Raw genomic sequence first — 26,481 nt, forward strand, 5'->3', positions numbered from 1 at the left:
TAAATTCTGTTTTTATACAGCTGAGGCTCAACAACAGATACTTTGTGGAGGAAACATAATTGCGAGCAGATTACATTTTCCTTTACAACCTAATGAGGATATGTTGTTAATTTGCCAAGTTATATCCATTAATTATCTCACAGCCTGCCATTGTCTCTTCTCCTCATAAGAAATATTATCTTTAACATGAGTTTTGCACAATTGCATCACGGTAGAGCTGTGTGCAGCGTGATTTGCCCTGCTGTCCCCTCTCCTTCTCTCTCCTATACATCAACTCCCGCAGCTGCCACAATGAGCAGAATCTACTTCTGTGGGGAAAAAAAACTGTTACATATTTAACTGCAAATACATCAATACAAAACAACACTAGAGATCCAGTCAGCTGGGAAAGTAAAGTCTTTTAAAGTTCTTTCTTAGGATGATTTTTGTCTGTTATTTTCTATGTTACTTTTTGATTATTTGGTTTAAATTTGCTGAAATTTTATGGCCTTTATTTTAACCCTTGGACACCATGGACCTTTGGACCTACTTGCTTATTTTAACCATAAAAGTGGCCGGAAAATGTCCTGTGAGTAAGTGCTTCTACCCATTTTTTCCAGAATAACTTTCAATATCTGGCAGTTGTATACAATTTACTGCACGTTAAAATAGTGCATTAACAATTTCAAATGAAGAAAAACTAAAGGTTTTATTTAGAAAGAAACAATTTGTTCAATTTGAACAGAATGGAGAGGCGTTTTTCCAACTCCTTCTTCTCTGGTGAAATTAACGCAACAACACATGTCGATAGCACATGACAGCTCTGACATGCAAGTTTTCAGCTGAAATTTTTCCAATACCACAAACTGTCGCGTAATTACAGTAATGCAAAGTGTGCTTGTGCAAACGTGTCACTTATACGTTCGGTGTTAAAGCGTTAATATATATGTTTTTCTGATGCTGTAAAGCACTTAAAATTGTACTGTGGAAGTTTGAAAAGTGCTCCTAAATATATACATATTTTTTTTATGCCAGTAAAATGTTCATCGAATTTTTTATCTTTCAGTACAACATCAACTTTCGGTGACTACAAGGGTTTTGTTTATATTGAAAATGCCCTTGATTCAGGTCAGGGCAAAAAAGTTGTGCTCTGGTTTTATACATGGAAAGTTTACAACAACAAAAATGACAAGAAACTCCACCATACAGCCCCATTCATCTCAACAAAAACTCCCAATACAAAACATTTATTCTGCAACTTCCTACAACAAAATATATGAGCACAAAATCGTCTGGCACTGCACAAACGTCTGAGAAAAAGTTGTTTATACTGTATCAACAAAATCGAAATCACTAAATAAACCCAACTTTCACATTATAATGCATACAAAATAAAACAAATCCCCTTTTAACGGCGTATAATGCGCATATACCGTGACAAATGTCATTAATCACACAATAATGATTCCACAGATTGAGTAAAAATTACAATAAAACTAAAATATAAATATTATCTCATTACAATGTCCACACAGCAATTTCATTTAAGTTGCTTAATGAGAAAATCCAGTCAGGTTGCACGAATATTTAAAAGCCCACTGAGTAAATTGTCAATCTGGTGCATGCAAATGGATGGGGTAAGTGAGTGAGAGTCTATCGTGTTTATGTCGAGCGGCTTTGCTCGTGGACGCCCAGGAGTGTGTAGGCATGTCTAAAGCCATCAGTCTAATTGTGATTATTGACATTTAACTAAAACAGATGATTTCCACTTTTGCAGTAATCATTAGTGTATATACATATACACCTGTTGTTCAGTTCCTGCTATAAACACCAACCAGCAAAATGTCAACCCTGAAAGGTCTAAATAAAAGTGTGACCTGAGGAATAAAGGTCAACACAATGTCCTAAAAAAGCATGGCTATGCAAAGTTTGTGGCTGCATGCATGTGTTACAAATGTGGATTGCTTTCCTCTCAGGTGAAGGATGAAACTCTCTCACTGTCCGACTGCAGGATTAGCTCCATGTCATATTTCCAGTAGCAGGAAAAGCTCAGTTGACACCGAGATCCTCATCAAATCATCAAATGTCCTCTCGCTAAGCTTAGCCCACTCGTGTCAAGCTGTCCACAGCAGCCACAGCTCAAGCTGAAGGCGACGCGATAAAATGTCACAGTCGTCACTCAAGTGGCTGCGCCACCCACCTTTACAACAACACCACCTCTGTCTAAGGCGAATCGACAACAATACAATGACAATGGAGATGTTTGTGGGATTTGTGAAAGCTCCACTCGCTGCTGGCAAACTAAATGACCTGCGGAGCTGAGAGACACAAAGCCGCAGTACACAAAACAGATGGAACTTTCGACAGGCATACGCCACTAACTTGTCATGTGTGAATACGGATAATTGGAATAACAGTGATATGCAAACACATACAGCATGCATGAGTAGGTTTGATATGCATGAATACAGAATTTAATGAGGAATGGGCACGTTTTGTTCGTCTGTATGTGTGTAAAAGGTATTTTTAGGCAGGCACGGGCATGTCTCTCCTAATTCTGACATTGTCATATTGACAAAGAGATCATTTCCCCTTTTCTTGCCACAGTTGTCTTTTGCAAAAACACCAAATAATACTACGACTACTTACTGAAGAGTGTACCACCTTCGGTCTCATGTCTTTGCAAATGAAGCATACCAGTTTGTCAATAAAATAGCTCCTACTTAAACTCGCTCGTTGCCCGTTGTTGAGGGATATTTAATTTCGACGTTGCATATTCTGCAGACGAGTTAAAGTTTGTTAATAGAAAGCCAAAAACCTTCCAATCATTGCCGTCTAGATGATCAGGCACAATTTCATATTAAAATTTTAGCCCCCCCCAATGCCACGTCTGGGGCTCAGTATATTCTACAATTGTATACTTTATGCTATGCTTTCTTCATCGAATCCACATTTATTCAGCACAGATAATTCCATTAATACTGAGTTAATAGCCTTTTAGCTGGTATATAATTAAACAACATGAGACGTAAATCTCTAATGTGTCCCACATTTCTTACTGATATAGAAAGGAAAGGCCTTTTTTAGTCGGCTTATAGTCCATCCAGCCATTCCGCTCCTCCTGTGATTAAGATGACAATTTGAAGTCTTTGCTAATTGAACTTTAACATGTCTCCTTAAAACAGACATCCCTGTTGAGATACTTACTGTTTTATGTGCAGCAATCCCTCAGTTTGGAACATGTCATTTAATACGAACCCAATTGCAAACAATTTAGGGTCTGCAGATGAATAACTCCAAATAATTTATGTATAATTACAATGAGTAATTTTCTTCCACTACTTGATAGAACTTTTAAGTGATTCCTGCACTTTAAATCCACTCTTCTTCTTCGGCACTTGCTTAGCACAAATGAAGAGCAGACATAAATCTTGCAAAGTAAGACAAATAAAATTCATATTACATTTCTTGGCAGACATGATGAATGTAAGAATTTCTAAACTGCTTTTAGCTACCTGATCTGTACTTTGTCCTCTTGACAACATCCATTAAATCAGGTGATCATCTGCCTACCTGCACCACTTATAATACAGAGTCTTAAAAATTGAGTTAAACATGAACAAAAATGAACATCACTTCTTGATATTATTGTCTGTACTTATTTTAGCTACACTCTAAAAAATAAAACATTGGGTCAACACAAAAACATGTGTTAACTTTTTCCACTAGAATTTTTAAGTTAAGCCAACTGCTGGCAGAATTACATTAATTCAAAGCAATATTTTGAGTATGGGGAAGTAGCTTTTTGGCCACAATAAAACACATTTCTAAGTAACATGAACTTAATAATTGTCAACATGAATGCAAGTATTTAAGTTGATCCAACGTAATATTTTAAGTATAGTGAATTAGCTTTTAGACCACAATAAAATGCATTTCTAAGTAACAAGAACTTAAAAATTGTCAATATGAACGCAAGTATTTAAGTTGATCCAACATAATGTTTTAAGTATAGTGAACTAGCTTTTAGACCACAATAAAATCCATTTCTAAGTAACATGGACTTAAAAATTGTCAACATGAATTATTTAAGTTAAGTGTTTCCCAGGAGGCCAAGTTGCTCAAAACTCCAACCTTGGATTGGATGGTTTTGTGACAATGCAGACAGAAATTCAGACATTAGTATTCAAATTAACTAGAAACATTTATTAAAATTCACAGTAGCACTAAATCCTTTAAAGTGCAAACAGCACCATGCACTCAGATGCTTTATGAAGAGGAACATTGTTATAAAACCAACTAAAACCCTGTGCATGAATCACCATCATTTGACTTGTACACATGAAAATTATACAAAAAAAAAGACAGATGGCTGTACATTAAAAGCACTAATTTCAACATTATCATCTCTGATCACATCAGACTGCTCAAACTCCTAACTCCAGCAAAACCCTCAGAGAACAGAGGTCATCCTTTTCTAAGCTGATACCTTCACTCAGTAGATATTCATCCAATCAAAGAAACAAAAGAACTAGGATGGATGTGTGTGTGTGTGTGTGTGTGTGTGTGCGCGCGCACGCACGCGTGAGATGTGAGCTTTTTCCTCACGCTAAAAAATACCATACTTGAGATTCATTACTTTAGAGCTGGCTTTTTGTCCATCAAGCTCAAGACATAGCTTCTGGAATGCCTCAAAGGTAAATTTCAACTGCTTGGGGTACCTTAGGTTAAGAGCATAGATTACTCCCATCAGCAAAGCACAGGATCTGGCGACATCAATCCCCTGCAGGATCTTGGTTCCCTCGACTACGATGGTTGCACACCCATCACCGATGATGGCAATCTTCATCACTTGCATCGCAAGGTCTGCGTCAAGCTCCTCTACATCCTTACAGAAGAAATTAAAAGGTGTTAGGATGTATAAAATACATGTCTCAAGCTCATCAGTGTGTCATGCATACGGGAATGCAGGTATGTACTTCAATGCCTAGCCCACAGGAAGCTGGTGCACAGGATTGAAACAGATATATCTCCACATGGAAAGGCTACAGAGAAAAAATTCAAAGCGTACTCAATTACTTACCCGGTACTGTTTGAAAAGGTCCTCCTCCTTCTCTCCAAGATAGACCATGAGGCAGCGAATGGCAATTTCTCTCTGCCTTTCAACTGTGTTGTCCTGATTCATGGAAAAAATAGATCAGGTGTTCAATAAAGTTAGATGCAAGAATTAACATGAAACAGTGAGGCAGAAACATACATTTAAAATAAAGGTCTATTCATAATAAAGTAAATCATTTTACCTCAAGAAGCATGTCCTTAATGTTCCTTATCTTCAGGCCTGCAGCTCCTCCTTTTGATTGGGTCAAGGCCATCAATTTCGGGGTGCACTGGTCAAGCTTGGCCAGAAAGGTCGATTGTAGGTTAACTGTTGTTATCCTCTTGAATTCTTCACTTATCTACAGGGCACACCAGTATGAAGGATGTGACACAAGTATAAATAAATGCAGAAAGTACATTTTGGAAATGAAAAAGGTTATTTCTGAATTTTTAAATTTTTATAGCATTATTTATTTATTTTATAAATTATATCCACATTGTATCAATCCACAGTACAAAAATATTGGTTTAATAAACATTTTATAATCTCACCTGTGCTTCACTAAAAAGCGCAGGCCAGCGCTTCATGCATTCACTGATTGCAGGGGCCTCTTTCACTATTTCCTCCCGACGAAGGCTGAATGTCTTGGCCATTTTCTGAGCTACCACCTTGGAGTTGTCCCTTTTCATCATTTCACTTAGGAGCTCCACTCTCTCTTTTTCCAAACTTGCAGTAGTTTCACCTTGAGCATGAGGGGGTAGGTAGTTCACCTCCGCCTTCTTTGGTTTTTTCAGATTCTTTGCCGGATACTGGTCATGTGTTTGTTTTCTCTTGAGTGAGTTCACTTCAACTTCAGGGCAGCCGAGACCTCGTAGTTTGCTTCTGAAATTGTTCATCTTATATTTTAGGCGCTGCGCCCATCCATAGGACCCATTAAATGAGCCTGGTTCTTTGAGGCAGGGATGCTTTTGAGTGAGGGCCTCTGCAACCTCACTGATCTGCAGACTAGATGGATAAGCAGTGTACTCATAAATAGCCTCCGCTAGTTTTCCAAGGATGTCTGGGAGTAGCGGAATTAAATCTTTGGTAGTGAGAAGAGTCCCATATTTATTGAAGCGCTCATTTCCTGACTGAATTTGGATCTCTGTTAAGCCAGAAAAGCTGGGAATTGAAAACTGAGCGGGCCAGCGCTGGGAACGGTGGCCTGGACTATCTTCAGATGAGAGAATTAGTGTGTCATCGGTTGACACAGATGCGGTGTCGTCAACATCGGGCTCCTCACAAGGCTGATTATTCATGTTGGTCACATCAGTTAAGGTTAAAATGATTGGAGGCTCCTGGTTTGGGAGAAACACAACCTTGATTGTGTCCTTATCCTTGAGGTCAGTTGTAGATAAAAGGGTGAAAAACTCATCAAAATCCACATCTTTGTAGTGAAGACTGAAGTCTTTGGCAATGGAAAATGTATCACGAATGACTGAGTGAAGGTCATCCAATGTCTCAGGGATTCCAGATGGTAGTACAACTTTACGGACATCATGATCTGCAATGATCACTCGGAGTTGAGCCGGTTGTGGCATCTGGCACCTGTACACAAACTGTTTCACATGTTGCAGTTATTTTTAGTAACAAGTAAATGGTGAATAATGTTAAGCGCATATTATATTTTACCTCCAGGTATGGAAATCAGGAACACATCACTGTATATGCCAAGTCTGAACACTGCACTGTGGGAAGACTGCAATATGAGAGTTTGTATCATTTCATCTGATAATCTCCACAAAATATGGGCACCATCTATGGAACATAAATGCTGCGCTTAAGAGTCATAATGCTTGTTCCACCAAAGATGTAAGACATTTGTACACATTTTGCAAGGCCAATCCATATTGGATGTTTCTGTCTTACCCTGTAATTCTTCAAGGCTTTTTTCAGGAGGTTGATCACGTTTTAAATTGAACCCCTCGTTCAACGACAGCAGGCAGAAATGCCTGCACACACACAATAGTATTTTCAATTTGACTTGTGATTCTTCAATGCATTGACTTAAGTTACACCTATGTCATCACCACTAATTATAAATTGGCTCAGACTGCTCCTCACCTCAGGGGAAGGAGAAGGTGATATCCCGTTTGTCCTGAGAGGCTGACCACGTCTCAAATTGAACCCCTTGGTCCACGAAACCAGGATACCTGGAGAAGATGAAGAGTTTTTGTCCTTGCAAGGCACACGGCAAAGTGACTGAAGACCTGAGTAGGGAGATAAATTAGGTAAAATTATTTGAAATTTGTAATGCCCAGTGGCAGGGTGGCCCACCAGAGGCCAAGTGTGTTTTTTGTGACAGGGGCCAATCTTAAAGCAAGCCATGTGATGCTGGTAAGTAAGATAAATTATAACAAGAACATTTCAGGGAGTATGGATATTTTAGTGCAAACAAAACAATTACACCTCATGAATTCACAATCTGTATTTTAAATAATACAAATTAAATTACTTGCTTTTATTAGGAATTATGTATATTTTTAAACAGCTTTCCAATCAGCATTTATCTTTTTACCACCCTTTTTAAATTGTAATACATTTATCTTTTAAACATACATGTAACACTCTTTTAATATATTTCCCTGTCAAAACATTTAAATGAACTATATTACCATTACTGTCATTTCTAATACAACAAAGGCATAATTTTAATAGAAATTAGACTGTGTACTTTAGGGCTGCAACTAACAATTGTTTTAATTATTAATTAATCTGTCGATTATTTCTTTAATTAATTGATAAATTGGATTAAAAAATCATTCATTTCCAACACTTACTCAAAACAGAACTGACAGTGCAAATTCACAGTGCAAAATCTTCAGAAAGTGCATAAATAGGTTGCTCCTTAAACATCCCTGAGCTGTTAAACTAATAATTAAAAAAAAACAATAAAAATAGACTAACACAAAAACATACATATGAATGCTTTACATCTGCCAAATATATAGGTTTTTTTTTTTTAATAAAGTGAACAAAGTCTCGTTTTTACTTATTTAACATATGGGCTTATAAACAATACACAATATACAGTATATGGAACACCATGTGCCTGGTATCATTTTTATTGAATTTTTTTGTAACGTTACATTATAATTATAAACATTAAAAACACACACTTTTGTGGTAAAATACGAGTAAAAGGTAAAAAATGGAACTCCAAAAAAATAAAACGGAAAAAAATCGAATCAACAAGCCAAAATGGTGGCCTAGCCTCTTAGAAAGCAGTGAGTATTACCGGAACTAGTTAGCCTAATGCTAACGGACTCCGGTAACGTCCACTAACGTAAGCTAGACATGATTAGACTATGATTCAGATGAGAAGAACTACGAAAGATAACTCGCACACACAACCTATTTGTGCACTAGTTTGTTAGTCAGCCAGTGAAAGTAAATGAGGTGTATACTTGTAGTTTATAAACGTAGCTAGCGTACATGCTAACCGGAGCAGTGGCTAATAGGTAATCCCATATTAAGTTAGCTTGCCAATACGTTTCCGTTGCTATCTGGCCACCTATTACTCCCGAGTTACTTCAAGAGAAAGGACTTAGGTTTCGGTATTCAGTTACAGCAGGCTATCACCAACAGAATGCAAATATGTGTAATTAACATAAAATTACTTACCATTCACCACGACGCTTTGATGAGTTTCAGCTGTGGTCACTCGTCTCGCCTTGAACATGCCCGTGCGCGCATGCAGGAGAGGGAAACTGTGGGCCGTTACGCGTCATCAAATTGTATTTTACATTAACAGAACTTAAAATTAAATGACTTGTTGATTAATTTAAAATTTTAAACTCTGACAAGTCATGATAGTATATTGAACGAATATGCATAATTTGTGTGTCATCCAAACTCAATAAAATAATAATTAAAAGTAAAAAGTCTAACAGTATCTCAGAAGTTGATTTTTTACTTCACAACAATATATATATTTAAGTAATGACTAAAGGTCCCCTGACTTAGTTTTTAGAGTGTACATATTCTTCCCTGTTTGTGGGTGTCATTTCTGTACTCGGCCTTAAAGTCATTTCAAATCACATTTCTGAAAGTTGACCAGTACTAGTTTTCTACATATTAAAGTATTTTTTACTTTGTGTGTGTGTGTGCGTTTTTCCTTTTGCTTCTGCCCAAGTCTGTCTCCCTGGATATTGAGGATGTTGTGCCTAAAACCATTTTGTCAGCACACTACAAATGGAAAAAGAAATATATCAAATAAGCGAGAACTATAACTGACTGACTGACTCGGCTTCCTGGACTTAGAGGCAGAGGAAGTAAGAGTCCAGACCTGAGAACTGAAGGGTCCGGATCATGGGGTGAGGGATGAAACCCAGTGCTTACACTCACTGTGAGTCGTAGTGTCTGTCCAATCTTCAAAGATAAATCAACCCATCTCAGTCGCAAAAAGGTTGAAGAAGGCTTTCAAATGGAAGAAAAAAGGACAGATTCACCAGACTTACAAGGCATCAGTCGAACAACATTCTTCAGGTAACCGTCTGTATTTTTAACATTCAAATAAAAAAAAGTTATTTTTGGTACTTTTCCCAGTCAGTAACACTGCCCTCCCTAACCCAACACTCAAATTCTATCTGTTTTTCTCTTTCCTGTCGACATCTGACAGCAACAACAACAAAAGTGGCGGCGATTGCGCTAGTGACAGTGCCAGAGGCCATGCTGCTCTGCCAAAGAGAGATCTAGCAGTATGTTGCCTCTCACTGATTCTCCCACCACACTTCCCTCTGCCGTGCATCCACCTCCGATTCACTCTGTCTCCGCTGATAGACACCTAAGCAAGACAAGGGGTCAGCCTGTGCAACTGTGTGTTGGCGTGTGGGTGTTGCAATGGCAGAGATTATTTTTTTTGTCAACTTGTCCATACATCTACATCTAAGGATGAACAACACAATGTTGAGGGAGATAAAGATTATGTTTGGCTGCAATGGAAAGAGTAGCATATCAAAAACAATGTGTAATAAAAAAAAAAGTGATGAGACACATTTTGTTCCAACCTAAAATCCACACAGGGGGCCCTTGGTGTAGAAAACCCTCTCTAAATCAACGTGGCGGTTGATTAACAAACACTGACGTTGCACACCTGGACCAGAGGAGACACATTCCTTCATCAGTAGCATCAGTCTACATTCATACAATAAAAAACTATGAGGGCGTACAGTTGGCACAGTAAATGACTAATTCCTTACCTCAAATGATCTTAAAACTGTGTTCCGTGAAACAGAAAGAGTTGTATTTCTAGTTTTTACTTCAGTTGTGTGTTTTCTCCAAGGACAATACATTACATAGACACCTCATGATCACAAGTATATACTCTAAGTCCTGCCTCCGAGATCTGCCTCCGTCTTATGACTTGCAGACGGACCTTTTTCCATCTGATTGGATGCTGAATACAATACAGTGGTTTCCATGAAAAACGTAATAGTCATGCACACTAAACAACTGCTCTTTAGCACCAAACAGGCTGTTAAAGCCAGTATCCTATGGGACAAGTCCTTGGCTTGCTTGGATCACCAAATTTATAACAAAATTCAGCCTGAGAGAATCTTGAATATCTGCTCAATTTCATTGTGATCCATCTGTTAGCTGTTTTTGGCATTTTACCCAGTAAGTGATCACTGAAATTATACATTCTGTGCATTTGCATCGTCGAGGTTTTTCAATATGGACATGGTGGATTGATAGTAATTGATGTAATTTGACGTTGTGTTAACTTTACAATATTTGTTCATTATTTTACTAAAAACCCAACGACATGTAGACAGTCAACTACAACAGTTTGCAGTGCAGTGCTTTGCCCATGGGCACCATGGTGTTACGACAGCCTTCTTTCCACCCTTGACCACACCAGTGTGTTTGCCCTCCTTGGGCAAGACACACATCAATAAAGTGTTCAGTAAAAACACATTCAGCATTTATCATTTTATTTACCAGTTTCAGCACTAGCCTCTTTTGGCCATGTTGGCCCCAGAAAGAAAAACACCACACGTTCCTGCTTCTGCTTCTTCTTCTCCTCCTCCACCTCCTCCTCCTGCTCTTTGGCTTACCTGGACTATTTAGAATTTATGTGTGACAACTATCCTGTTGGAGTCATTTAGTAACTTGATCAAAGATGTGTCAAGAGCGGAGATTCACTGCACTGACCCACAGGTTAAGTGTGTTTCACACACCATGTATACAGTATATCATACAATGGCAGACAAATGGTTTTATGTCGCCATGGACAACCTGAAACCAAATACAGGTCGGAAGGCATTTTGTCACTGCAATGCCAGTGTGACACAGTCATAACACATAAGTGACTGGAATGATATAAAGAATGGGTAAAGATATTTATCTCAAGGTTGAATGTATGGTGAACATGTGTGGACAGAGCATATGCATATATATATATACACACACATATATATGCATATATATATATATATATACACACACATACATACACATATATATACATACATATATATATACATACACATATATATAAATATATATAAATATATATATATACACACACACATATATATATACATACATATACACACACATATATATACACACATATATATATATTTATAGTGTCATCAAGCTACTAACAGGATAGTTGAACATAAAGAGGTTTTAGGGTGCTTTCATGCACACATTTGCATATTAATATGGAAAATGTAATTTCTATGATCTTCATTAAGTGTCCCTTAACGTGAAATGTATATTGTACATTAGTTTATTAGATGCTGATGTGCAAACTTAAACATAACAATAAGACATTATGATGTTGTAAACCTTTGCTTGAGTAAAGTTTCTCTTATCTGGACCTCTCCGTGACTAACCCCTAGCCTATAATATATTGGTGTTGTTACAGAACACAAGCATTGTTTCAGGCCACAAAAGCCTATATAAGAATTAAATTACCATAGGCACAAAACATCATCAATAACTTGAAGATGAATTGTTTTTAAGGTCGAACAAGGCAGTATGCGCATGTATTCCTAAACTCTGTGTGTGTGTGTGTATGTGTGTGTGTGTGTGTGTGTACTTTATTAGCTCTTTAGGACCTTTTTCTGACAAACACTGACCTTTTCAGAACCAAAACCTGGTCCTAATGAGGCCAAACTTATTATTCTGAGGAACTTAAATTTAGAGATATGGCCAAGGTTAGGTTAAGGGTTGGGCATTGAGTTGTGATGGGTATGGTAAGGGTGATGGGTAAGGGGCAAGGAATACATTATGTCTGAGTGTGCTCACTAAGAATGCTATATGTAAGTGTGTGTGTGTTGCTGCGCCTGTGTAATCAGGGACAGATTAATGGAGAAGTGGACAGCATGAAGCAGTCTTTGATGGGATTAAGCACTAAATTACTCAGTTAAACCCCATTTCATACACATCCAACAGCACCAACAAATACCTGATGATGACACACAAAACGATGTACAATAACAAATGTTCTGTCACTACACACACCATCCATCCATCGTCTGCCCGTTTATCCTCCACATGAGGGTCACCAGGTGCTGACAAAGTACGAAAGGCGCGGAAAAACCTGAACAAACTGTGGGTCCATTAAACCTGCCACAGGTATTTTAAATATAGCTCCTGTTGTGGTGATGATGGGGTTTTATCTACAAGAATAACCCAAACAGGTCAAGAATGGGGCGTGAGCTAAAATCTGACAAAATTTAACTGTCAATTAGTATGAGCCCACTGAATAAAAGGAACTATCTTTTTCTTTTTGGCAGGTTTTTAAAAATGCATCTCCGGTTGCTTTAGCCCATGACAACTTTAATTTTGAAGCAGACAAAGCGTTCTGAAGCATTTGGCTGGTTTTATTGGCCCCTGCGGGTATTGCAATTGATTTGTTACCAGGCCATCAAGTCATAAATTTGTGTGCCCGAGATGTAACTGTTGAAATCTGATAAAAAAAAACAGCTGACATTTGCAATGCACAGCTCCTTTTGACAGTGACCAAGGAAATAATACCACCTAGCACCACTAGGGGCACCAAGTTGACACTCACCTCTTCAAGAAGTTAGTTGCAATATCTCTGATTCTCGATTCACCTCTCTCTCTCTCTCTCTCTCTCGTCATGATATCATCTTAAACAGTGTGTTTTATTTAAATGCGGTGTGTTGATTCAATAACACTGCTCATGCTCTGAAGAATGGACAAACACATTTCATCATCACTTTACTGACGTACTACTCAAAATCCTGAGAGAGGTCACATGCTAAAACATGTCGCTACAACCATAAAGTTGTTCTATACCATAAACAACAAACTTTGCTAGAGTCAATCCTCTCTTCTCTTCTCCATGCACCTTGGATGTAGGTGAAGTTGTGCCAGAAGCCTCTATTCCATCACCCTTTTTTATTTGAATTTATGTTTCTGACCTCAGGGTGAATGATCATCCTGTTCCAACTCTCCAACTCCTGAGAGAAACATTTTAAGTTGCTCGTGGCTAACTTTGTCTGGCTGCCTTTTGTTGCTAGGAAGGTAAAGTACAGTGTGTCTTTTTTTCTTTCTTTCTTTTTTTTGCTGAAAACTGCTGCCTGCTGAGCAGTGAGAGGGAATTGAAGCAGCAAAGTAGTGGACCGGCAAATCAGGACAATGAGCTAAAAGTCATTGTAAAGCTCCATTTGAGGGGAGCTTTTGAGCTTTTTCAAGTTGTCATGTAATGCATGGTTAATATTAATATTTAAATTTTTATTACTACTATTGGTGCCCACTTATATGGTTTCCATGCATTCCATTAAAACCGGAGGAAACTAGTATGAAGGCATTACAAAAATAACTTGTGATTATACTGCATGAGCAGCAAGGATTCTCTTTTCCAGTGCCACTCTGCTGCTGTTGGAGTAAAACTACATCTCCAGGCAGTGTGATTGGACTCAAAAAAAAGAAAATGCTCAAATGAATTGGGAGTTGAAAGCAGGTTGCAAGAATAGTTCATGGTTGGTTCTCAATCTATGCTTTCAGTGTAGTTTAAACACAAGAAGCATAATATTAGTGCCGGGTAATATTAGCTTTCTGATAGTCTTCGCAAATCTCCAAACTGATAGTATGAAGAACTGATTATCAGATTTGTGAGATGTTTCCCATATTGTGTTTAGCCCCTTTTTCCCCCGGAGGAACTTTTCTCATTACCAGGAACTCTATGGGGGTGGGGCTGTGTGCTGAAGAACACTGATTTACTCTACTGTTGTAAGAAGAATTATTTTACATGGAAAAATGTGTTACTCTTCAATTTTCTTTTCAATTTCTGGATTCCCCAGATCCCAATTCGAGTTCCACTTCCTTCCTTTCTCCAACCAACAACTGAGCTCTAATTTGTCTCTTCACCCTGAACTTCCTCTCCTCTGTCCATCATGTCCTTGCTTCTTGTTTTTTTTTCTTCTACAACCAGGCAGATACTATGCCTGTCAGTGCCCTTTTATCAGCAAATATTTCTGACATTTGAGTCCTCCATGTGTGTCCATGCTTGTGCCAGTGCCTGGATATACAGATGCATAGATGTGATAGTGACTCCTGGGGATGCCTATTATCTGCCTGCATAGGCCTGTGGGCGGCCAAATAGAGGGGCAGCTACTATGGAAAGGTCAGGTCCACAGTCAGAAAGACGTGGTGGTTTCTGTCTGTTTTTCCTGTTTATTACACTCTTTGGAGTTGCTCAAGTACAATAAGGTTATTACTTTTTTCTTTTTCAAACAGGCATATAAACCTCTGACGCTGTAGGACATTGGTGAGAAAGCAGTAACCTGCAGTACATCGGCTAATGTGGGCCAACCTATATCCACTGATAGTTGGGTTCGTTGGGTTTTTAGTAAAATAATGAACAAATATTGCAAAGTTAACACAACGTCAAATTACATCAATTACTATCAATCCACCATGTCCATATTGAAAAACCTCGACGATGCACTGATAGACTATTTATCAAACTCTCAGGTCATCTGTTTTTCTTCAGAAATCCCCAAAAATATACTTTGATGAAGATCCCACAACTGATTACAGCCATACAATTTGCTAAGAATCAGTCAGCTCCTTCTGATGTATGGTATGTAATACAGCGGTGAGAAATGGTGAAACTCCCATGTTCATTATAGTCTGTGGTGTTCCATAGTGAAGTATGAAATGGATTTAATCATGTGCCTCGTCTCGGCAGGGAGTCCAATGTCTGTTCGCCAGCAAATGGATTTATAATGACACAGAAAATTGTCAGGTTATTGTTAAAGCCATCAGTGAGCTAAATGTGGTCTAATTGAGAGCAAAGACGTTACGCAATTAAGTCAGTTATGTAGCCAACAGCATATACACTAGCACATAAGAATATGGAAACCAAAATATATTATGCAAAGCCTTTTCAATATGTTTGATAAAGTAAAAAGAAAAATTAACTTCTTCAACTAAGTTTGCATGGTGCGGGATAGGTTTACAGTAGCAGACGAGACTCATTTCTGTACATAAAAGGTGGATAGTTTGTCTGCCGGCTGCAAGGGAAGCAAGAAAAAGGCAGGAGAGCAAGAAAAAACAAACTACAGAAAGAAGATTGCTTGCTAAGCAGGGATTGTTTAAGGGTGGCCAATCATCCAATTATCTGGATAAAGCAGGTGGCACCTCATTGGGAAAGCTCATTAAAATGGCGTTCACTCTTGGTGCCGACTGCCTCTGGAAATGAAAGCACATTTCCTGTTTGGCCTGTTCAAATTTTTCAAATAAAATCGGGCTGAGAAGTGGGGAGGCTTTTCCCTGACACTGAATAATTGGATGTTTGGATGTCAGCCAGTCAAGTTATACTTGCTATTTCTTTTGTGGAATCTACGGTGGACTGGGCATCATGATGGAGTCTGCTCTTAGGCCTTGGGCTTTATCAGTCGAGCAAAGCATCCCATCTGTTCTGGGCTCGTCTTTTTAATGCCTTCTTTACCTCAAATCTCAAGTTTACAAAGTCCACTTGATGGCCATTCATGGAGCGTGAAAGTTTAAATTGAACTTGTGGATAAAAGGTGCCCATACAGAAACTGTACACACACACACACACACACTTTAAGGTTTTTTTTGTTAGTTGTTTTTTTCTTTTTTCTTTTTTTTTTTAAATAAACCTGATAGACACAATGATTTTTTTTCTTCAATATTTGTCCATAAAACCAAAAGGTCAGGTATTTATTCATAGTTATCGCTTACTACTGTTGAAAAGATACGTTGATTTGGGTGACGTGGGAATTGGTTTGTATAAGTGCCGGCTTTACAGTTACCATGTCAGGGACAATAAGTCTTAATAGCTCTGAGGGGCAAACGGGAGATAAAAGCATGCAGTACTTACACTGCTTCTAAAACACAAACCAACTGTCCAATTTTTTGGTAGATTAAGATTACGATGAAATTACACACAATGCTGATTTGTTTATGTACTGAAGGTGAATCAGCAAGTTAAGGTGCAAACACTCTCATTTACTGTGCACACAGTCTCAAAAGCCTTGTTAAAACCATAATTACAATTGAATCGGATCTGAGCTTGGCGGTGCTACAGACATCAACAGCAAAACCCTGCTTCATCTGCACATTCAGATGAAATAGAGACACTGATAATGTGGCAATGATCATTAACTCTCACAGCTTCACTTAAATGCATCTAAAACTCCCACCAAGGAATAGACATCATCGGAGAGCAATAGGTGAAACCTAAGGATGGATCTCTAATTATGCACAATGTAGTTTCTTATCACATAAATTATGAATTAGTCTAGATAAATCCTTTCAAAGCTACATGGAACACTGGGGTTGGAACAGTCATATAGTATTTGTACAACCAGCTACTCCTACAGAACAGTCCACGATCCCTGGTTTGACAACATATAAGCTATACCATAATCCATTCCAAGATGTTTCTGAGAAAGAAGCCAGAAACCGAGATAAAACCTGACAGACAAAACAAGCACAAATGGAGGTTTTAAGAATAGTGTTATCACACATTTTCTTAGGAAAATATCAAAGGTGAAATTACTGTGAAAACATGCAGAGCTTTGCTTAGCATTCTGTGGTTTGTTTTCACATGGATAACCTAATCTTCAGCTTCTAACTCATAACTATCAGAGGTGCTGTTTTATACATTAGGCCTACAGAAAACATGAGCCATGTTGCTTCATATCGCTGTTGGATAAGAAGCGAACACACAAGCAACCTTGTGCACGAACACAACCATAGCTTGCATGTACAAAATTAGATCAGCAAATGAGACGCGATTCAATGCCCAATACTGTATTGTTTTGTGTAAATAAAATAAGCCTCTTACAGTAAACACACAGCCATGAATGTGACACACTAATTGAGTTTTTATCAGAAAGAAAGCAGTCTATTCACCCTGAAGGTATTCGGAGTGAACACACAAGTAGGCAGCAGTGAGATCACTTGCCTGTATAATGTGTGTACTTACTCTGCTGTTTTGTGCCATTAAACAGACTAAATGTACAGTAAAATGCAGTGTGGTGGCAGAGTGGAGGCTGCTAGTCTTCGTGGAAAGTGCCTTATTTGTGTACAGTGATTAGAATAATGCCTCACATTACCATGGTAGTTTATTCCAGTTAAAAGAAATAGAAGAAGTACCTCCAGGTAAATTCTGACACCTCATTCGTTCCACTCTCACAGGGCTGGCAAAGAAAAATAAAATCATTCTCTTAATGTGAAAGTGTGATTAATCACATCGCATTGTTTTTTTTTTAATAAACAATCTTGAAACGACTGGAGTCATCACCAGTGCATAATTTCCATTACTCATCATAGTGCACTGTAAAAAGCCCACAGTCTGGCCTGATGTGGAAAACACCCTATAGAAGCGCAGGTACACCGGGGCCAGGAGGCATCCCCACTCATCCTGAAGAAGAGGAGCTAATTCTCCCAGACAGCGGTGAACGGCTGCTATGCTGGCCTGTCACAACCACTCTGGTCCCTCACAGCTGAGGCCGTCACCCTGAAAGCCACTGCACCGATCAGGAGAATAAGACACGCGGAGAAGAGTGGAGGGACAAGGGGTATGACTGTTCATTTTATACCACCCAGAGGACTCAGGTGGAGTGGTCGGGTTTAAGACGCTACCTGAGAGGATATGAGGCTGCGGCGGGTGTAAAGGATATGAATAATTCTATAATTTCCTCTTGTCTACCTCGTGTTCATGTGGTGTCCCTATGTTCTTTCTTTGTGTACACTCAGATGTAATCAATAGCAGTGGAGCGGTCTGACTGCCGTGTACTGTATCTGGTCAGCGTCATGGTTGCCCGCTCCTCGTCAAATTGACAAATTCTCTTATTCACAAAACACTCCGGCTGTGAATAGTTAAAGCAATGAATGTACAGAAATGTGGGCACCAGCTGAGGGATTCAAGTACATAGATTCAAGTTACATAATTCAACAGTCTGCACGTACACAGAACTGCACTAAATCTGCACTAATATTTTTAAATATCAACAGTGGGTCAAATAACTTTGCAGGTTACTTCAGTCTACAGAGTATTTTACCATCTTTGTGTTGGGATTTTGCACCCAAACTAATTGACAATTAAGGGAAAGCCTGAAGTCAGCAGAGAAGTTTCTGCACTAGGCAATAGCATTAATGCAGAAAATTCCTCTTTTTAACGCAGTGTACACTATCTGACCAGGCACTAACGGCGAGAGCTGGTGGAGTGTCAAACAGAGCAAAAGGCCTTCAAATTGGAATAAGATAATAACAGGTAGATTGGAATGTTAGTTTAAAATAAAATTTTGGATAAAAGGTGCTGGTCTCACTTCAAAATCACAGAGATAACAGATGTTTGATTCCCACGGACTACAGATGTAAATTCATTGTGGGAAGTTGTGCACTGTTCCCCGTTAACCCTTCTGTCACCGACAGGATTTGGCATGCATACTTCTCATTACTGTAACTCCTAGACCATTTGTGCTATTTAGAACTATGTTCAAAAACTATGGACTGGCAATCTGTCCAGGGTGTGACCCTGCCTTTCGCTCAATGTCAGCTGACATTGACACAGCAGCCCGTGCAACGCTCATGTGGAGGATAAAGCGGTAGAAGACGTACGGATGAATATAATATGTTATCTTGGAAAAAAAAGAGCAGAAGCACTCACTCAAAGAACATTTTTGACAATAACACAGGCATAAAATCAATATAAATACAGACAGCCTCATTATCCTGATGGTCATACGAGGGTTAATCAAATCCAGGAATTATAAAAATGGACCACAACCTTTGTCACTTCACTTGAGCTAATGGATCAAACATGTCCAACATCTGTCGCCTTTGTTGTAAGACCTGTTTCCAACTTCACACTGGTACATGTAAAACATGTACACTCCAAAATGACTTTAAAAAAAAAAAAATGTGTGGCCACGCTTCTGCAAACATGCCATGTGCAGCAGCTTTCATTGTCCTGAACAAAGCGCGCACCACAGCATGAATGGACTTAAGGGGACTGTGATTTTCATCACATGTGAACATGCAGCTTTCCCCTGACCAGTCACATTTAAAATTCCATCAGTTAGTCTTTTCAATATAAAAAGAAGTAGAGTTAGAGGGGGGAAAAAAAGAAAGAAAGAAAAATGGATGGGGCTTAGAACGGAGAGAGAAAAATAGATCAATATTTAATTTTCTCCCCAGGAGATATGTTCAGGCACTAATCAGCAGTGACTGGAAAAGATGACACCTGGAATAGCAAGCAGCAGAGCTGAGCCATCCTCTTTCTCTCCTTCCACCACATCTTTTACCACCCAGAGCAGTCGCTCTCTTCTGCACTGCCGTCTCTGTCAGCTCCACATTTCTCATTTATTCAGTCAAACCCATCTCTCCATGCGCTTCCTATTAGCTCTACAGTTTCTGTCTCTAACTCGTCTGCCTTCTCTGTCACCCTCTGGTTCTTCCCTCATTCATCCTCTACCCCGAGACTTTTTTTTACACTTTTGCCTCTAACCCCTTATGCCCTCCGCCTCTTCTTTCCCCACCAGCTTCTCCAGCCAAACCCTTCTTTTTCACTTCCAATCTTTTGTTCAATAACCACTTGTACGGCTTGACAGACTAGCAGAGATGGTTCTTGCAGGAGAGAGCAGAGATTCACTTTACAAAAATCACTGTATGTGCAACAGGTATCATTCCAGCCGAACATTAAAATTCAGTAGCTGAGCTGTCCACACGTGAATCCTGCTCTACACACACACACACAAACACACACTCAGTTCACTTGCTGTAAGATCAAATACACCACCACACTCGGGATTCCCTGGAGAGTCGATCTACAACACAATGCTACAGATATGATTTCACCAGGCCAGCTGGGATTTGATAAGCAAGGTTTTCACATTATTATTAAAACATAATGGCGTAACCCATCTGAATATCAAAACCACTTTTCATGTTGCTCTTCTGACTGTGGGTTGAACAGGACCTTGGGCTTAATCAGCTTAACAACTTAGAACAAATTCATACAAATTGGGTCTTATTGTTTCAAATGACTATAATATTATAATATCCGCACCAGACATGTCAGACAGACAGGAACAGTTGTAGGGCCGCAACAGACACAACTACTTATCCAATTGATCAATTGGTTATTGATTGTCTAGAAAATATTAAAAAAAATATTTATATTGATCAGTGTTTCTCAAACCTTAAAATTATGACCAAATGTCTTGTTTTGTCCACAAACAATCATAATGCCACAATATAAATGTGACACTTTTTCAGAAATATCATGTATTTAAGTCAGTAAATTAAGTAACTAAGTAACTAAATGTCTCCTTCGTGTCTACTCCTTTTTTGGGGTCATATTTCACAAGTTATTCAATAAATTAACCGCTTACGATTGTCATGTGTCGTGTGATAAAATAATAGTGGTACAAGAGTATATTTGTATACATGTATCACAATGCAAGGTTTTAAAAATACTAAAGATCAACATCATTTACAGCTACAGCAACACATTATTCAAACATAAAGAAAGACTGACCTATCACTTTGCACCTGTAGTTGCATCAAATCTACGATAAATACAGTCCAATTAACAAAAGAAAATGCGAGGAACTAACCACATCTAATACAGAGAAGATTATTATTGTTCTTGCACTGTGAACAACAGTAACACATGTTACGCTGTGCTCGATCACCCCGCTGTTTAGGAATTAACAGTCTTTAGCGGCCTCACGCAGCTTTACTTTTCATCTTGGCCATTTCTGTTGACACGTTTGAATTCTAGTTCCAGCAAAGAGCTATTTGATGGTGATAACATTTGTTTCGAACACACCATTCTTCTGTAAGAATGCCACAATATGTGGAAAAATACAAATAAATAAACAAATACTGATGCAAAAAAATTCAGATAACTGTGTGTATATACATACATACATATATATATATATTTATACACACACACAGATACACTGTACATAGATACACATATATATATATATATACACACATCTATATATGTATATATACACTGCTTAAACATCTACAGTTACACTGAAAACTAGTGCACTATTTGAAAGCCACATTCAAAGACAATCGATAAACTGTTCAAAAACCTCACATAAATAAAATCAAGAAAGTGATGTACTGTACATGACACAAAGCAATCACACGTGACATTGCATTACATATATTATACAGACTAAGGCATAATTGCCAAATGACCCAGATATTGTTCTTATTCATTACTATAATTACATCAAGAACCAATAGAAATCGCCATTTCTACTGCTATAATTACATCGAGAACCAACAGAAATCATGTATGTACACTATTATCTGCTATATGCAAAGGGAAGAAGACATATTAAATGCTTACTGCACAGATAAACACTACATACACACAATTCAGTTAAAATGAGATTGCACTGTCTCGTGCCTGTAAGGACAAACTCCAGTAAATAGTTGGCACCAACAAGTTAACTTAGCCCGAGTTAATTAGCGACCAGCTGCTATTTAGCCAAGTTTAAACCCACTTTCTATTGCATGGTGACGACATTTCGTATATAACGGGTGAAAATAGCGACTACATGACGCCAGTTTACACCTGATTGTGCTCACCTGGCAGTTTAGCATACCTGCCCCGTATGAGCGCAGCCTCCTTTGATAAGTGGAAGCAAACACGAAACACAAACTTCACCAAAACGACAGAAACAAAGACACAGTTCGCTGTACCTGTCGCTGAGAGCGTCATCCACCTTTGAAACCACAGTAATAGTACTGTTATTTCTCCCGAAGGCTCCATTAGTCGCTGCTGCTTCATTGCCACATGACATCAGCTGTGACGTCACTGACTGTCGACAGCAATGGCGATTTTTTTACTTTCACTGAATTTTATTTGTACACAGGGAATGTTTCCCCTCACGTTAAACAAACTAATTTTAATTATTTTATTATTAAATTTCATTATTATTTCTAGCATTAGCATTTTTCTTTTTAAAATGAAAACCATGTTACACATATAAATGTGGTTTTAATGATTATTATTTCTTTAAATCCTGTTTTTGTGGCCCTTTGCTTGCTTCATTAATGTCTCGGGAAGAAAATGTTGCTCCCCCCTGATGTAACTGTTTGTGCTATTTGTGAAATATGTCAAACTGCAGCTATTACCACACAAAATGGGTGCTGCAATCCAAATTCAAAATACTGACAGTGTTGCCCTCCTCCCCAGACTCGAGGCTCTCGTTGGTTGCAAGACACCCAGTGTGGACACATTGTGTTCATGGATACACTCATCCACATCCGTATGAGAAGGAGACAAAGGCGCTTGTCTTCAGATCTCCATTTTCTGTCGCCCACATTTTTAAAATGCATGGGAATGTTTTTACATATTGTATATTATATTTACAAAAACATATTTTGACCCTGTTGCCAATAGATCCTCATCATAAATAACCATTTCATCAAATACTCTCAAAGATATTTCCCCAGTATAAAGAATATGTTACAGTAAACTTGGTAAATTGAATATATCTCAAGTCTAAGTCATATTTTGTGTGTTTTGTACTATCATAAGGGGAAGAAAAAATTTATTTTATATATATATATATATATATATATATATATATATATATATAGTCAATGTGTTAAATATTTTTGCACAAATACATATTTCGTATTGTTCTTTCCACCATTTGTAATGCACTGTTTCAATGACGACTTTCAGACTTCCCGAGCTCTTGCTCAAAAGCGGTGCTCACTCCTTTCATTGCGGTGAATGAGCGAATGAGATAAGGGCTCTTGGAGGTAAGTGGACCTTATCAAATGGACGGAGAGGTTGTTCAAGGTTGATCTGTGGTTGGCAATCAGACAGACAGCTAATCAAGTGGCGCTGCAGTTACCCACAAAGCATACACAATCACACACATACAGAGGCACACAACAGTAACTGTGGAGACAGAATTACCATGTAGTTTTCACTTTTAATATTTCACTTTGCAGCGCTATTTCTTTTGACACTCATCTCTGGCCTGTCGGTGGGCGTATAGTGCAGGCTCTGCCATGGAGGAAGAAAATGTGTGCAAGTGTGAGAAAGGAGGTCTCCTCTGTCTACTTACAGCCTTTTGGGGGGGAGAGAAAGAGAAGAAAAGAGACAGAGAGAGAGAGAGAGAGAAAGAGAGGCACCAATGGGAAGTCCCAATACAGCTGCTCCCTGCCTGCATGATTCTTTTTCACTGACTTCTGCAAGCACTGTCAAACTGTCTACACACACACACACACAAAACAGACTACCACACATACGTGATGTTGTGTGTGTGATGTGCAGGAAGTGCCGTAACATTGCTGATTTTGCATTCTGCCCTCAAAGTGGGTGTGGTGCCGCTGTTATGAATATGATGTCAGTATTAATTAACTCTTAGAACACAGAGCATTTTGGCTGCTTTTTTTTCCATTACTATATACAGAGGGTATAAGAACGTGCAAGTGATTGTCCTATATCCTGTTTTTCAGCACAATCTATAGGCAAAATGTTTAAAATCAGATAGAATTTGTGAAATTTGTCACAGTTCAAAGTTCACATGGCTTCATATTTTTCTTTTATTTTGTGATTTCTGCACAATTATTGCTACTTTATTTCACTACTAAAAATGTGACATAAAATGAATCATAACTTTGACTCAACAACACATAAGAAGACCTATATGGCATAATTGTGTTAAATGATCTCACTTTATGTTTACTTTTTATGTGAATGTAACCGAAATAAAGATATTCATTCATTCATTCATTCATAATGTGTGTGTATGTGGAGCATTATATACAAAACTCATATAGTGCAGCCAGTCTCTCTCTCGATGTCTTAAAAGAAGTGCCCATTTACTTTATTAGCAATACTGCTGAGCTTATTATGATCGCAAATGAAGCGAGTGTGGAAGGGAAATGAACTGTTTTCAGTGGGGTCACAATTAATAAGAGGCTAATGTGCTTTCAAATGTTTGCAGGTGTATTTTAGGCTAAACCCGTGAGTGTTGTATTGGACACCAGCGAGGGTGAATTCAACACAGTGAGATCTCAGCATGCAGTGGAGAGCTCTCTACTTATTTATTTATCTGCCACCTGTGGCTTCCTGACACCACTGCCTTTCGCATTACACTCTCTCTTCTTGTTCACTCCTTCCTTTTCTCATTTGCTCCTCTCACGGGAGAGTTCTTGACTTCTCTCTCTTTTTCTTCTTCTTTTGGGGTTCATCTGACTCATGGCTGTTACAGCTCGACACGTAATCTATAACACGATGAAAAACAAGTAAATGACAGTCACAAGGTGACGCAGGGAAGAGTATCTTGACACAGCACAAACACAGACACCATTGTATTGTAGTGTGCCTGATACAAGATAAAGCTTCAATTAAAGAAAAAAATGTGTTACTACACAATAAATAAATGTGGAAACAGCCATGAAAAAAGGATTTGCCTAGCTATCAATTTCTGGTTTCCAGAATGTTCTGGGAACGTTACCTTTTAGTTGTGGTCGATATGGAAAGTTTTCCTAAAATATAATCAAGTCAAAATTGAAATAGTGATTTTTTTCGTTTTTAGCTCAGATTATTCAAAGCTGAGATTTTTTATAGACGCACGTTTTTTTTTTACCAATTATTCCAAATTATTGTCAAAACAAGACAACAGTTGGCCCCAAATTTGAATTAAACTGAATTATTGTTTACACAAACTCACATTTCATTTCTCTCTTTCCCTCATTTCTGCCCTTTCTCCTTTGCTGTGTCATGCCCTCCTCCCTCCTCCCGCACCACTTCCCTTCTGCCTCGGAACTCTTTGTCATCTCCTCCTCCTTTGCCTTCTTCATTCTCCCATCGCTTGCTCAGTTCATTCTCCCCTCTGTCCTTCTCACTCCCACTCTCCCTCCTGCCCCTTCAGGCAGTCACTGCCTTGCACAAAGTGACGCAATGGTTGTAATTGGCTGCCCTCTGCCACAAATCAGATCACAGCTGGGGCTGGGAGTGCTCTGGTGAGTACCCATAACCCCCCTCCCCACCCGTCCCTCAGATGAGGGGCAAACTCCAGAGAGTGGAAGACATCAGGCAGGAGGGAAAGAGACCCCGCCCTTCCACAGATACCAATTAAAGAAATTACAAACAACAGCTCATTCTTAAATGGCTCCTTTTCAGATTATCACCCAGCAGATGGGACGACGACCTGAAAGGGCAAACAATGATAAAGACCTACTCTGTTTTTAAATCATCCGCTATCACTTACCTTCCTCCTCCTCCTCCCCGCACACTCTGTCTTCTCCTCATTCCCTCTCCCATCACATTCTTTCTACGGAGAAAAGAGGCTGATGAGATCTTTTTGGCCTGTGAGCAATTGACATGAGATTGCATGGGCTTCTCAGCCACTCCATCGACCCTCCTTTCTCGGCAAGGGGTCACGCTTGATGTGGTCCTTTATTAGCTCAAATTAGGCCTCTGTGTCTTCAAGAAGGGAACATCCATCTCCTTATTCATTTGTTCTTCTTGTCCCATTTATTTACTTAGTTGGCGAGGCAGTGGGCTGTTTGGATGGAGAGCATTGGTTGCCTCAGGCAGGGACACAAATAACAACTTATGCACATTAGTTACAAATCACCAAGGCGGGGTGAAGGTCACAGGATGGGAAATAGGTGAGGCTAAAAGAGGAAGGGGAGGATGTCAGCAGCGGTGAAGATAACCCGGTGGTGAAAGAGTGTTGTGTTGCACTTTAATCACAACAAGTCATCACGGCAAAATTAAAGTTTATTTTTCAACGTGATGAAGACATGCAGCAGTAGTGGAAGAGATAGTTTCACAAACCACTCTCAAGTTAAATGTACATCATAAGTGAAGATTGTAATCATTAATGGATTATTAGCACCGA

At 38.8% G+C, this 26,481-nt stretch overlaps 1 protein-coding gene across 2 annotated transcripts; it reads right to left on the minus strand.

The window, feature by feature from the left end:
* Positions 1-4,164: 4,164 nt before the first annotated feature.
* On the minus strand, positions 4,165-9,085 carry LOC122766173 (sterile alpha motif domain-containing protein 3-like). Of its 2 annotated transcripts, XM_044020837.1 has the most exons (8): positions 8,741-9,085; positions 7,181-7,326; positions 6,986-7,068; positions 6,749-6,815; positions 5,629-6,675; positions 5,280-5,435; positions 5,063-5,155; positions 4,165-4,867 (listed from the first exon to the last, which is right to left on the minus strand). In XM_044020837.1, the coding sequence occupies exons 5-8, from the start codon at positions 6,655-6,657 to the stop codon at positions 4,589-4,591; spliced, it is 1,557 nt and encodes a 518-aa protein (XP_043876772.1). In that variant the 5' UTR covers positions 6,658-6,675; positions 6,749-6,815; positions 6,986-7,068; positions 7,181-7,326; positions 8,741-9,085; the 3' UTR covers positions 4,165-4,588. The 2 variants fall into 2 exon arrangements, with proteins under 2 accessions (XP_043876772.1, XP_043876773.1); XM_044020838.1 differs by lacking the exon at positions 8,741-9,085 and having other exon boundaries at positions 7,181-7,842.
* Between the last annotated feature and the right edge of the window lie 17,396 nt (positions 9,086-26,481).

The sequence above is a fragment of the Solea senegalensis genome, linkage group LG3, assembly GCF_019176455.1.
Source record: "Solea senegalensis isolate Sse05_10M linkage group LG3, IFAPA_SoseM_1, whole genome shotgun sequence".
NCBI lineage: Eukaryota > Metazoa > Chordata > Actinopteri > Pleuronectiformes > Soleidae > Solea > Solea senegalensis.

Coding starts and splice junctions, on each gene's coding strand:
- LOC122766173 (XM_044020837.1), bottom strand. CDS start 6,657: ATGCCACAACCGGCTCAACTCCGAGTGATCATTGCAGATCATGATGTC. Junction 5,436..5,628: donor CGCTTTTTAGTGAAGCACAG/GTGAGATTATAA, acceptor TGTGCCCTGTAG/ATAAGTGAAGAATTCAAGAG. Junction 4,868..5,062: donor ACCTTTTCAAACAGTACCGG/GTAAGTAATTGA, acceptor TTCTTCTGTAAG/GATGTAGAGGAGCTTGACGC.